This window comes from Callithrix jacchus, chromosome 3 (genome assembly GCF_049354715.1).
Source record: "Callithrix jacchus isolate 240 chromosome 3, calJac240_pri, whole genome shotgun sequence".
NCBI lineage: Eukaryota > Metazoa > Chordata > Mammalia > Primates > Cebidae > Callithrix > Callithrix jacchus.
Window position 1 is genome coordinate 154,698,901 of NC_133504.1, and position 13,417 is coordinate 154,712,317.

Below are 13,417 nucleotides of genomic sequence, written 5' to 3' on the forward strand. Positions count from 1 at the left end.
AGGGAGTTTTCATTACTGTCTATTGTTTTTTGGGGGAAGCTTCTACTCTGGTGATTAGTATTTATAAATTGAGTATTGTACAAACTATACTATCTAAACTCAACTATACATTCCCTGCTATTGGTCCATCTTTTGTGTGTGTGTGAGATAGATCTATTGCCCAGGTTGGAGTGCAGTGGCACGATCACAGCTCACTGCAGCCTTGACCTTCCAGGTTCAAATGATTCTCCCTCCTCAGCCTTCTGAGTATCTGGGACTACAGGCTCAAGCCACCTAACTTTTTAATTAAAAAAATTAAAATTCCCAGTCAATTTTTAAATTTTTTATAGAGCCTGTTTCTTTCTATGGTGCCCAGGATGATCCTCAACTCCTAGGCTCAAGCAATCCTCCTGCGCTGGCCTCCCAAATTGCTAGGATTACAGGCGTGAGCCACTGCATCCGGCCTCATCTTTTATGACAACCTATCAGATTCCTTACTGCAACCATCTGAAACCTTTTCCAAACTGTTGTATGTTGACAACATGGCCACAAATTCTTTCTTCCCTGAGTTCATGCCTTTTTGCAATGTGACTCTGTTGTTTTGCCCATCAAGTGGAGAAGTCTATTTCTCAATTCTTTGAATTGATGCTTGCCCATGTGACTTGTTTGGGTGATGGGATATTAGCAAACATAATGCAAGCAAAAGCTTGAAAAGCATTTGGGCATTAGAACTTCCTTCTCTTGCTGCTTTGAAATCCTGTGACTACCACCATGTGAAGGAAGCCTGGGCCAGCCTGCTGAATGATTAGGGCATGTGGCCTGGTTGCCTCTGTTATCCATGCTGACAACCTGCCTACTACTAGACATCCTAGATCATCCAGCCAGCTTGCCAGTCCAACAGAGATTCATGAAAACTCAGCAGAGATCATCCAAGGCAACTCAGACCAGAAGAACCTCCCAGCTAACCCACAGATCCATGAGCTAAAAAAAAAATTGTTATTTTAAGCCTCGAGTTTAAAAATGCTTTGTTATGCAGCAAAAGCTGGGCAATACGTACACATTTGAAGCCCTAACTTTATTCCTACTTCCTTCACTCTCATCAAACTATTTCACTGAAAAGAGAGACATCCCTAAATTCTCTTTTATGCATTGTAGAATGAGCTGTCAGTTTGTTGAAGGTAAGGATAGCATCTTCTTCATCTTTGTATACCCCAGAACAAAGAGCACGGCACATGCACGTGCTAATCAATTGTCTTCCCAGTGAATTATTGAATAAAAGAATTAAAAAGTCTATCCTTACATTCTCTGTGCCACCTAAAACTTTTTCTGGGTTTTTAAACTCATTTCTGCTTAAAAACTAGGGGATACATATGAAAAACAATAATGCTAAAGATTTTTAAATAAGAATTTCGATTAGGTTAGATAACACTAATTGTGAACACAGACCACATATGTAAAAAGATGGCCTTTCAGACCATCATGCTACATTCAAATCCTTAGATATTCATGTTTTCACCTGCACTAGTTGCTGCCACATGTATTTAACTGCTTGTGCTTTGAAGTATGTGAGGCATGCTTGGAGCCTGCTGCCGACTCAGCGGCTGCTACACTGGTCTTCTGCCTGGTACAGAATGTAAATGTGCTGTGGGAGTCCGCTATGTGATATAGGAGTGAACCTGCATAGTTATACTTACCAAGGCCATGTCTATGTGTTGACATTGGTGGCATCACACTCCAAGTTTTTGTTTTGGGGTTGTAGCATTCTACAGTATTCAATGTCTTCAGTCCATCTCTTCCTCCAACCACATACAGTTTGTCATCTAGCACTGCAACACCGAACTGTAGCCTCCTCCCATTCATATTTGCTACTGGAGTCCACATATTTGTACGGAGATCATACTTTTCAATGCTTGTTGCTCCTTCATAGTAATATATAGAAGTTATATAAATAAAAATTATACTATGATTTATAATTTTATGAAATTACATATATAAAAATTTTATTAGCACTGAAAATAATCTGATTATATTTCATGAAGGTCCTGCATGATCTAGTCTCTGCCTACATCTATGACCTCATCTCCTACTATTCTCTAGGGCATGCACCAGGCCCCAGGAAGAAAAGGTCAAATAGACAAGGATTACCTGTCAAAGGAGGGTGAGAACCAACACCCACAAGTGGGAAAAAAAGCAGAAGAGTTAAGTGTCATGGAAGCCAAAGGAAAAAAGTTCATAGCAGTAGGTCTGCTAACAGTATCCTACTGAGAGGATCCAATAAGATGAAGACTAAGAAGTATTACTGGATTTAGCTACAGGGAGGTCATTGATGACTTCAGGGAGAGGTTCCTTATTCAGTGGCTGAGATATAACTGGAAGGTAAGGAAACACAGATCATGAGTGTAGAAGATTATTCTGAGAAATCTGGCTATCAAAGGAGAGAGAGAGAAATTATTAGAAGAGTTGAAGAAGGTTTTGTTTTGTTTTTAAAATTAGAAAACTCATAGTTTGATTAAATGTGAATGAAAAGGACCTAGTTGAGAGGAAAGCAGGTAAAAATACAGGAGATGAAAGTGATCACAATGAACATAATGAACCATGAGGTTCCTGGGGAGGCAGGAAAGCACAGTACCTGGGGCATAGGCAGAGGGGCTAGCTTTCACAGGAGGAGGGGAACATACTCTATTGCAATAAGAAAGGACAGGGGTAAGTACAGATGAGGTACTTTGGGAACTATGAGGGTAGGGAGTTCAGGAAGTTGCTGCCTGAAGGCATCTATGTTTTTCTTTCTTTTTCTTTTTTTAAAAAAATTGGAAGATTCTAGGACTCCTTTGTTCTCTTATGAGTAAGATGAGTGGATTTTTTTTTTAAAGGCCCTCTAAAAAAAACCCAACCTCCGCAGCAATTAAGAGCCTACCACACAAAAAAAAGCCCAGGTCCAGATGGGTTCATAGCTGAATTCTACCAGACACACAAAGAGGAGCTGGTACCATTCCTTCTGAAACTATTCCAAATAATCCAAAAAGAGGGAATCCTTCCCAAATCATTTTATGAGACCAATATCATCCTGATACCAAAACCCGGCAGAGACCCAACAAGAAAAAACTTCAGGCCAATATCCATGATGAACATAGATGCAAAAATCTTCAGTAAAATATTGGCAAGCCGATTGCAACAGCAAATCAAAAAACTTATCCATCATGATCAAGTCGAATTTATCCAGGGGATGCAAGGCTGGTTCAACATACGCAAGTCTATAAACGTAATTCACCACATAAACAGAACCAAAAACAAAAACCACATGATTATCTCAATTGACGCAGAGAAGGCATCTGACAAAATTCAACAGCCCTTTAGGCTAAAAACCCTCAATAAACTCGGTATCGATGGAACGTATCTCAAAGTAATAAAAGTTATTTATGACAAACCAACAGCCAATATCATAGTGAATGGGCAAAAACTGGAAGCATTCCCTTTGAAATCGGGCACTAGACAAGGATGCCCTCTTTCACCACTCCTATTCAATATAGTACTGGAAGTTCTAGCCAGAGCAACCAGGCAAGAAAAAGAAATAAAGGGTATTCAAATAGGAAAGGTGGAAGCCAAATTGTCTCTATTTGCAGACGACATGATAGTATACCTAGAAGACCCCATCGCCTCAGCCCAAAAACTCCTGAAACTGATAAGCAACTTCAGCAAAGTCTCAGGATATAAAATCAATGTGCAAAAAGCACAAGCATTCCTCTACACCAGTAACAGACTTAAAGAAAGTCAAATCAAGAACGAACTACCATTCACAATTGCTACAAAAAGAATAAAATACCTAGGAATACAACTCACAAGGAACATAAGGGACCTCTTCAAGGAAATCTACAAACCACTGCTCAACGAAATAAGAGAGGACACAAACAGATGGAGAAACATTCCATGTTCATGGTTAGGAAGAATTAATATCGTGAAAATGGCTATACTGCCCAAAGTAATTTACAGAATCAACGCTATCCCCATCAAGCTACCATTGACTTTCTTCACAGAACTGGAAAAAAACCACCATGAACTTCATATGGAACCAAAAGAGAGCCCGCATAGCCAAGTCAATTCTAAGCAAAAAGAACACAGCGGGGGGCATCACACTACCGGATTTCAAACTATACTACAAGGCTACAGTAATCAAAACAGCATGGTACTGGTACCAAAACAGAGACATAGACCAATGGGACAAAACAGAGGCATCGGAGGCAACACAACCATACAATCTTTGATAAACCTGACAAAAACAAGCAATGGGGAAAGGATTCCCTGTTTAATAAATGGTGTTGGGAAAACTGGCTAGCCATGTGCAGAAAGCAGAAACTGGACCCCTTCCTGACACCTTACACTAAAATTAACTCCAAATGGATTAAAGACTTAAACATAAGACCTGGCACCATAAAAACCCTAGAAGAAAATCTAGGCAAAACCATCCAGGACATCGGAGTAGGCAAGGACTTCATGTCCAAAACACCAAAAGCATTGGCAACAACAGCCAAAATAGACAAATGGGACCTAATCAAACTCCACAGCTTCTGCACGGCAAAAGAAACAGTGAGTAGAGTGAATCGGCAACCAACAGAATGGGAAAAAATTTTTGCAGTTTACCCATCTGACAAAGGGCTGATATCCAGAATTTACAAAGAACTCAAACAGATTTACAGGAAAAAAACAAACAAGCCCATTCAAAAGTGGGCAAAGGATATGAACAGACACTTTACGAAAGAAGACATATATGAGGCCAACAATCATATGAAAAAATGCTCATCGTCACTGGTCATCAGAGAGATGCAAATCAAAACCACATTGAGATACCATCTCACGCCAGTTAGAATGGCGATCATTAAAAAATCTGGAGACAACAGATGCTGGAGAGGATGTGGAGAAAAAGGAACACTTTTACACTGTTGGTGGGAGTGTAAATTAGTTCAACCATTGTGGAAGACACTGTGGCGATTCCTCAAGGCCTTAGAAATAGAAATTCCATTTGACCCAGCAATCCCATTACTGGGTATATATCCAAAGGACTATAAATCGTTCTACTATAAGGACACATGCACACGAATGTTCACTGCAGCACTGTTTACAATAGCAAAGACCTGGAACCAACCCAAATGCCCATTGATGACAGACTGGATTGGGAAAATGTGGCACATATACACCATGGAATATTATGCAGCAATCAGAAATGATGAGTTTGTGTCAGTTTGTAGGGACATGGATGAATCTGGAGAACATCATTCTCAGCAAACTGACACAAGACCAGAAAATGAAATACCGCATATTCTCAGTCATAGGCGGGTGATGAAAAATGAGAACACATGGACACAGGGAGGGAAGTACTAAACACTGGGGTCTACTGGGGGGAAAAGGGGAGGGCTAGCGGGAGGGGGAGCTTGGGAGGGATAGCCTGGGGAGAAATGCCAAATGTGGGTGAAGGGGAGAAAGGAAGCAAAACACACTGCCATGTGTGTACCTATGTAACTGTCTTGCATGTTCTGCACATGTACCCCAAAACCTAAAATGCAATAAAAAATACCCAACCTCCAATTGTGAAGAGTTCAACTACATACAACCCATTTCTCTCTTCTAAGCTTCTAATACAACATGTAAGCAGTGCTAGCTTTACAGAATTATAATCATGACTAACACTTATTCTAAAGTGTTTGTTATAATTTGGTCATCAGCGCACTAGTATTATTGATCATTTCCTAAAACTTAGAAATAGTTTTGTTATATATATACAGTTTCTCATGTTACAGTTTTTATCATTTTTTATTTACCCTACGAATGCAAAATTATTTGGGATAACTATTATTTTGGATATACATATATATGTGTGTGTGTGTGTATTTAAATGTAAACATATTTATATAGCTATAAATATATAAAACAAACAGAAATATAAATGTAAATATTTTATATTTGTGTTTATATATTTAATATATTTATAAATTATATATACATATATAGTTATATAATATATATTTATTATATTTATTTATATTTTTTTGAGACAGAGTGTTGCTCTTTCACCAAGGATGGAGTGCAGTAGTATGATCTTGGCTTACCACAACCTCCACCTCCCAAGTTCAGGCAATTCTTGTTTCTCAGCCTCCCAAGTAGCTGGGATTACAGGTATGCACCACCAATCACAACTAATAATTTGTATTTTTAGTAGAGACAGGATTTTGCTATATAGGCTTGGCTGGTCTTGAACTCCTGGCCCCAAGTGATCCTCCTGCCTTGGCCTTCCAGAGTACTGGGATTACAGGCATGAGCCACTTTGCTTGGCCTTCACCTATGTATTTTTCGCAGCACCACACAGAGTCCCTTATACATACTATAGCTGTTCAAAAATATATTTGAATAATTTTTCTTCATAGTTTTAGCCATAGTGAGGTTTTTTTACTTATATACTTACATTATTTGATATAATAGTATATTTGATTAATTACTCTAAATTTGATCTTAAAATATTCTTCCTTCCATCAAATAAATCAAATGAAATCAGAAAATTCCCTCCAAATAAATCAAATGAAATTAGAAAATTCCCTCCAACAAATAAAAAGCTAATCGTCTTTCTTCAAGAACACATTTAGGAAATATTTTTCTTTTGAATTTTATTTCTTTTAGATCTAGTTTACTAAGCAGTATCATAGTTGTATGAATTGGCAACTAAAAGTTATTTTGCTAATTTTAAACATAAAAATATTAAAATATTGTCTCAGGTATATATTTAAATCTGAATATTCAAAATTTTAAAAATCCTAATAATTGTAAAATTCTATGTAAACGCTTGGGACATCCTTAATTTATACCGAAGAATTAACCTTTTATACAAGCAAGCACAAATATACTCTAACATTTTCTTAGTGGCTGTTTGGAGCCATTATTATTAGCTTATTTGTTCGGCCCTATACTAAACAGACAGATGAAGGGACCAAAAGCCCAATGGTCAGACTACCATCTGACTAAGACAAACTGCTCTTCCTTATAAAGATATTGGAAATAAGATAAATTAGGACCAGCCAGATAGCTTGAACAGGTCAGAAAATAAAGTTGGTCAAACAGAAGGGCCAGATTAGAGAAAGTCTTAAAAGCCAGAATGAGGCATCTATATCTTATATGATAAGAAATAAAGACTGCTGGATTTTTTTAGCACAATAATTGCATGTTCACTGAAGAGTTAATGGAATAGAGTATCATCTCCAAAGCCAAAATGTCTGTTTGAATCTTGATCCTATCACTCATCAATTGTGTGATCTTTGGAAAGTTACTTCAGTTCTCCAAGTCCTAGTTTCCCTATCTATAACAGAGAACTGTTATGAAGATGAAATGAAATAATATAGTCTAAGTGCTTAGCATAATGCCTGCCACATATTAACAACATAATGAATGCCATTCTCTCTAAATTAACATGACCAAAATATGTAGGCTGACAGAAGGCTAACTGGAATTAGAAGGATGGCAGCAGAAATTTATAAGAATTAGACATAAGACCCATTTGAAGAAAGACCTGACAGCTGTCAGAATTTAAGGTTTGAGAGAGAGAATAAGACTTGCTTACTTTTGGTACCTAGTATCTAGTCCCCTTCCCATGCTTGGGGAATTTTCCATTGTATGTATGAGCCTTGATGGGAAGCAGGAACCCATCTCCCAGAAAGCTGAAAAGATTGCCTTTCCATGTACCAAATTCGAGTTAAAAGCTGAGCACCAAATAAATATTTTATACAAGTTGGAAAAATGAGAAAAAAATCAAAGTGAAGGTATTATAGATAAATACAGAGTTAACAATTAAAGCCTTAAAAATGAGAGAAAAAGGTAGAAGGGGAAGAAGAGTGCTAGTAATGACTATAAAAGCTAGCACCAGTTCCAGGTACATAGACGATACTTAATAAGAATTTGCAGATTATCTAAACAATAGAATGTTGAAATATCCCTAATCAGTTATCTTATTTCTGTACCATGCAGTCATCAAGCCTATGTCTAAAACTTAAGCATCTACAAATAAATAGCATTATGATTATTCGGGTTAGAAAGTGACAGGCAGGAGGCTGCTATTGAATGGTCACAGAAGGCCTCCTTGGTAAATTGACATTTGAGAGATTTGAGTGAATAATTTCTGCTAGGCACTTCAATATCCGGGGCCAGACCATGCCAGTGAGAGGATCAGCTAAAGCAATATCCTGGATATGGATAAAATGGCCTGTTAGATTAATGAAAAGGCTGATGGGGTTGGAATAAAAGCATCAGTAAGGGAAGAAGTTTTAATAGAATAAGCTTACATCAGAGAGGTAGCCAGAAGTCAGAGAGAGATTCTAAGAGATTGCAGACTGCAAGTAGTAGGAATTCAAAGAAAGGGGAGATCAATGCATATTAAGGGCTAATACACAGAAAGCTTCTAGCATAATATTGGCACCCAGCAGGCACTGTGCAGTGTTTGTTGCTATTATTTTTAACTATTATTATTTTTTTGAGACAGAGTCTTGCTTTGTTGCCCAGGCTGGAGCGCAGTGGTACATATGATTTCAGTTCACTGCAACCTCTGCCTCCTGGGTACAAGCGATTCTCCTGACTTAGCTTCCTGAGTAGCTGGCATTACAGGCACTTGCCACCATGCCTGGCTAGGTTTTTTGTTTGTTTGTTTTTTGGTATCTTTTAGTAAAGACAAGGTTTCATCATGTTAGCCAGGCTGGTCTTGATCTCCCAACCTCAAGTGATCGGCCCACCTTGGCCTCCCAAAGGGCTGAGATTACAGGTGTAATCACGGCCTATTTTTAATATTAATAATAACTGTTGTTAGTGCGGTACAAAGAATTCTTAGATACCTTTGACCCAGATCACCCAAATGTTTACTTTTTACTGTATTTACTATGTAGGGTTTTTTCCCCCCTAAACTGTTTTAAGAGTAAGTTGTGGCCCGGTGTGCTGGCTCATAGCTGTGATCCCAGCATTTTGGGAGGTCGAGGCAGACAGATCACTTGAGGTCAAGAGTTTGAGACCAGCCTGGCCAACATGGTGAAATCCCATCTCTACTAAAAAAACAAAACTTAGTCAGGCATGTGTAGTGGCATGGGCCTGTATAGTCCCAGCTACTTGGGAGGCTGAGGCAGGAGAATTGTCTGAACACAGGAGGCAGAGGTTGCAGTGAGCTGAGATTGCATCACTGCAGTCCAGCGTGGGTGACAGAACAAGACTCCATCTCAAAAACAAAAACAAAAACCGGTAAGTTGCAGAAATGATGCCATTATACCCCTAATACTCAGTGTATCTTCCTCAAAATGACAAATTATCTTCTTATAAGACCAAAATATAATAATCAAAATCTGGAAATTAACTTTTACCTCAGCCTCCCAAGTGTAGCTAGGACTACAGGCATCCGCCACCATGCCAGGCTAATTTTTTTGTATTTTTGGTAGAGATGGGGTTTCACCATATTGCCCAGGTTCTATCGAACTCCTGACCTTAAGTGATCTGCCCGCCCCAGCCTCCCAATATGCTGGGATTGCAGGTATGACCTACCATACCCAGCCTGAAATTAACATTTATACAACACTATTATCTAATCTACAGACCTTACTTGGATTTTGTCATTTGTCTCAGTTATATACTTTACAGCAAAAGAAAATCCAAGAGGATGCATTATAATAGCTGTCATGTCTCTTTAGTCTCTTATAATCTGGAACAATTTCTGACTCTTCTTTGTACTTCATGACATTGACATTTTTGAATACTATATACAGATAAGTTATTTTGTAGACTGTCAACTTAGATTTGTTTCCTCAATATTAGATTCAGGTTATACACTCTTGAACAGCATAGATGGGTGGCTGAGTTTTCCATGCATCCTCTCCTGCACAATGCTGCTGCTTAGTCTGATTTCTGTCAACATTATCTTTGATCATTTGGTTAAGTGCTGTGCGCCAGGTTTTTCTACTGTAAATATACTATTTTACTCTTTGTAACTAGTAAACATGTGGCTGAGAGACACTTTTAGACTAAGCATCCTGTTCTCAAACTTTTCCCACTAGTCTCAGCATCCACTGATAATTCTTGGCTAAATTGGTTATTGGTGGTTACTAAATGGTAACTTTTGTAATCTCATCTTTCCTTCTATATTCATTCCTTGGCACTCTACTGTAAGGAAGAGCTTTTCTTTTTCCCTTGTTTATTTGTATTGATGTGGAACCATGGACACTTAATGATTTCATAGGATATAATCTTTTACTATCATTTATTTTGATGCTCAAATTATCCCAGAGTTGGACAGTAGTAGGCCCTACAAGCTTTTTCCTCTGTCTTTTGACCTGTCTCCATCATTCTTTGAGCATTTCCTTACTTTGTGGTCTAGAGGATGTTACAGAATTATCTGGTACTTTTTCTGCCTCTGTCCTGCAACCAGCCATTTCTCCAATGAGTTCTTTGGCCATATATGTACTTATTAAAATATCTTTTTCTCTGTTCCTCCCTCCCCCAAATAAAAGATTATTTGATACCTTTTGTTGAATCCATTCCCCCAACTGCAAATAATGTACCAACAGTTGACTTCCTAGGTTTTGTCCGAGGACTCTGTAACATGGGTCTTCTCTCTGGTAATAAATGGTACTTCATTGCTTCCATAATGAGTTTCTGACATTCTATATCATCCCGGAAAAGTGCATTATTTTCCATGTCTGCCAGAAACTAGGAAAGAAGAGTGGGTATGCATACTGAATGACTAAGCAATCGGTGGGGTTTACAGAAAAAAAATGACATCGTTCTCAAATGGATTTTACATATTTTTTAAAAATTCAAGTATAGGCACATATTTTAAACTAAAATATGCAACATTTACAGGATTTACATTTTAAATTTCATTGAAAAACAAAACACGAGTAGCATAAATGGTATATTCTAAAATCTTAGTACTGTAGTGCTTATCTGTGGGTAGTGGGAACACTGGTACTTCTTAAATAAAAAGTTTTTTTACTACTTTTCTATAATTTCTAGATTTTCCAAAATAAATAATTTTACTTTTAAAATCAGAAATAATTCTAATTGAAGAATAATTATAAGTGGGAGTTGACTAATTATACTGTGTTCACTTGACTTTTCTAAACAATTCCACTAACAACTGCAAAAACAAAAGTTACAAATTTCTCAAGGGCAAAGAACTAACAGTGACTGTTCTAAAAACATTAAAATCCCTTGTGTGTCATTAAATCTACTTTTATGTAAATGCACAAAACGATTACAACTTGTCTTTTAAAATATGAAATTCTTTTTAAAAATAAAATGAAAATACAATCACATTGGCAATTAAATTAAAAAAAGACTTAAAAATAAAAGTCTTTTCCTTTGGTGCTTGGTTCTCCATCGCCCCTCCCCATCCTGTAATTCTTCCCTGCCTTATAAACAACTTGGTATGCAGCCTTTCATATTTTCTTCATATTCATGCAATCCTCTGCTGACATAATTCTCATACATTTATACGTATAACATAAATATATGTAATAATTTTTAGTTTTCTCTTTTACTAATTGTCTTATTATATGCTTTGCTGCATCTTACCATCTTTGTTCAACATTATCTCATGAAAATTTCTCCAGGTCTTCTGAATAGGTACAGTTCTGATTTATTCTTTTTAATAACTGAATAATACTCCATACTATATAGATATGCTAGTTTTTTAGCCATTTCCTTATCATGGACATTAATTTTGTTTCAGTATATACAGACACATATTCACATGTATGTGTGTGTGTATATATATGTATATACGTGTACACACACACACACACGAATATGTAAATATACTCTTTTCTGCTACTAAAAACAAGTCGAGTATGTATGTCCTTATGTATTAATTTTTACCTTTACAGGACAGACTTCTAAGAACTGAATTGACTTCAGGTGGGTCAAAGTGTATATGTATGTATGCATTTGCACATATATGTGTATTTGTGTGTGTCTGTATGATAAATGTTGTCAGATTATTTTCCAAAGTGACACATTTCGTCAGCCATGTGTAAGAGCACAACAGCATGACATTCCTGCCAGGAATAAGTGTTTTAGCTCTTTTTGTCAATGATATCACATTTTTCCTTTAATTTGAATTTTCCTAAGTGAATATAAGCATTTTCAAATAATTTGGATATTTGCACTTTTTTCCTTCCTTTATCTGCCTCCTTTTTTCTACTATCTTTTGATTAAAAATTTGCAAGAGTTCCTTATATGACACGCACTAATCTTTTATTTTTCAACTATATTTTTCTAGATTTTTAATCATTTGTCTATTAAGGTTGTTTCATAATACTTTTGCTATACAAATAATTTTCATTTTTAGGTCATCAAATATATATCTTTCTTTTCATAGTCCTGGTTAGAAAGTCGTTTTGTTTCAGTTTGTGGATGAAGTCTCCTGGATCATCTAGCAAGATTTTATTGCTTTCTCTCATTTAGGCTATTGATCCATGTGAAATGAAAATCCATTTCATTTTTTTGAAATTAATTTTTAAAGAGTATGAGTGGAGGAGGATTTTTATTTTCTTTAAGATCAATAGCTAGTTCTGTACTACTTATTAAATATCCCCCTCCCATTTTCAACTGAACTGAATCTTGGTCATACATTACATTCTCACAAATTGATCTCAAGCTATATGAGATTTGTTTTTTGATTCTTTATTCTGTCCTATTGATCGATTTGTCTATTCCTATTTCTAAATAGCATATTTTATTACAGTGTCTTTATAGTATATTCTGATACTCGATATTGTTAAGTTTTCCCTCACTGTTAACTTTCATAGTTTTCTTGGCTATTTTTGTGCCTCTATTTTTCACATAAACTTACAACAAATTTATCCAGATTTGCTTGGAATTCTAATAAGAATGACATTAAATTAATTAATTAATTTTTGAAGAACTGACATTTTTATATTAAGCCTTTCTGTTGAAGAAGCCTTTCCATTTGTTGTATAGCTTTCTATATATTATACCTTTCTTTATTACATATATTTCTATATATTTTATTATCTTCACTGCTATTGGGAATAGATTTTAAAAGTTTATGTCATATATGTTTTGAAGGAGAGAAAATCTCCTGATTACACTTATATTAACCTACTACTTTACCAAATTCCCTTATTAAGCTCTACTACATGTTATGCAAATAATCATAACTGTCAACAAATAGGGATAGTTGTATATCTTTTTCTAACGTGTATGCCAACTATTTTATTTATTTATTTATTTTTGAGATGGAGTCTTGGTCCCTCACCAGGCTGGAGTGCAGTGACACAATCTCAGCTCAGTGTAACCTCTGATTCCCAGGTTCAAGCAATTATCTGGCTTCAGCCTCCCGAGTAGCTGGGACTACAAGCGTGCGCCACCACCTCCGGCTAATTTTTTTGTATCATTGACTAATGATGTT

The 13,417-nt window shown here is 36.5% G+C and overlaps 1 protein-coding gene and 1 long non-coding RNA gene across 5 annotated transcripts in view; one reads left to right on the forward strand and one right to left on the reverse strand.

Annotated features, from left to right (window-relative positions):
- Positions 1 to 13,417, forward strand: part of LOC144581826 (uncharacterized) — a 119,923-nt gene that overhangs the window by 74,920 nt on the left and 31,586 nt on the right. The window contains exons 2-3 of one of the 2 annotated variants that reach the window (XR_013533142.1): positions 6,027 to 6,144; positions 11,871 to 11,901. This is a non-coding gene — a long non-coding RNA (uncharacterized LOC144581826). The remainder of the gene's footprint in view (positions 1 to 6,026; positions 6,145 to 11,870; positions 11,902 to 13,417) is intronic. The other variant, XR_013533143.1, reaches the window with a different exon arrangement.
- Positions 1 to 13,417, reverse strand: part of KLHL5 (kelch like family member 5) — a 91,002-nt gene that overhangs the window by 19,599 nt on the left and 57,986 nt on the right. For all 3 annotated transcript variants that reach the window (XM_008993471.5, XM_054253430.2, XM_008993470.5), the window contains 2 exons: positions 10,506 to 10,692; positions 1,674 to 1,898 (listed from right to left, as the gene is read on the reverse strand). In XM_008993471.5, coding sequence (XP_008991719.1) covers positions 1,674 to 1,898; positions 10,506 to 10,692 — 412 coding nt within the window. The remainder of the gene's footprint in view (positions 1 to 1,673; positions 1,899 to 10,505; positions 10,693 to 13,417) is intronic.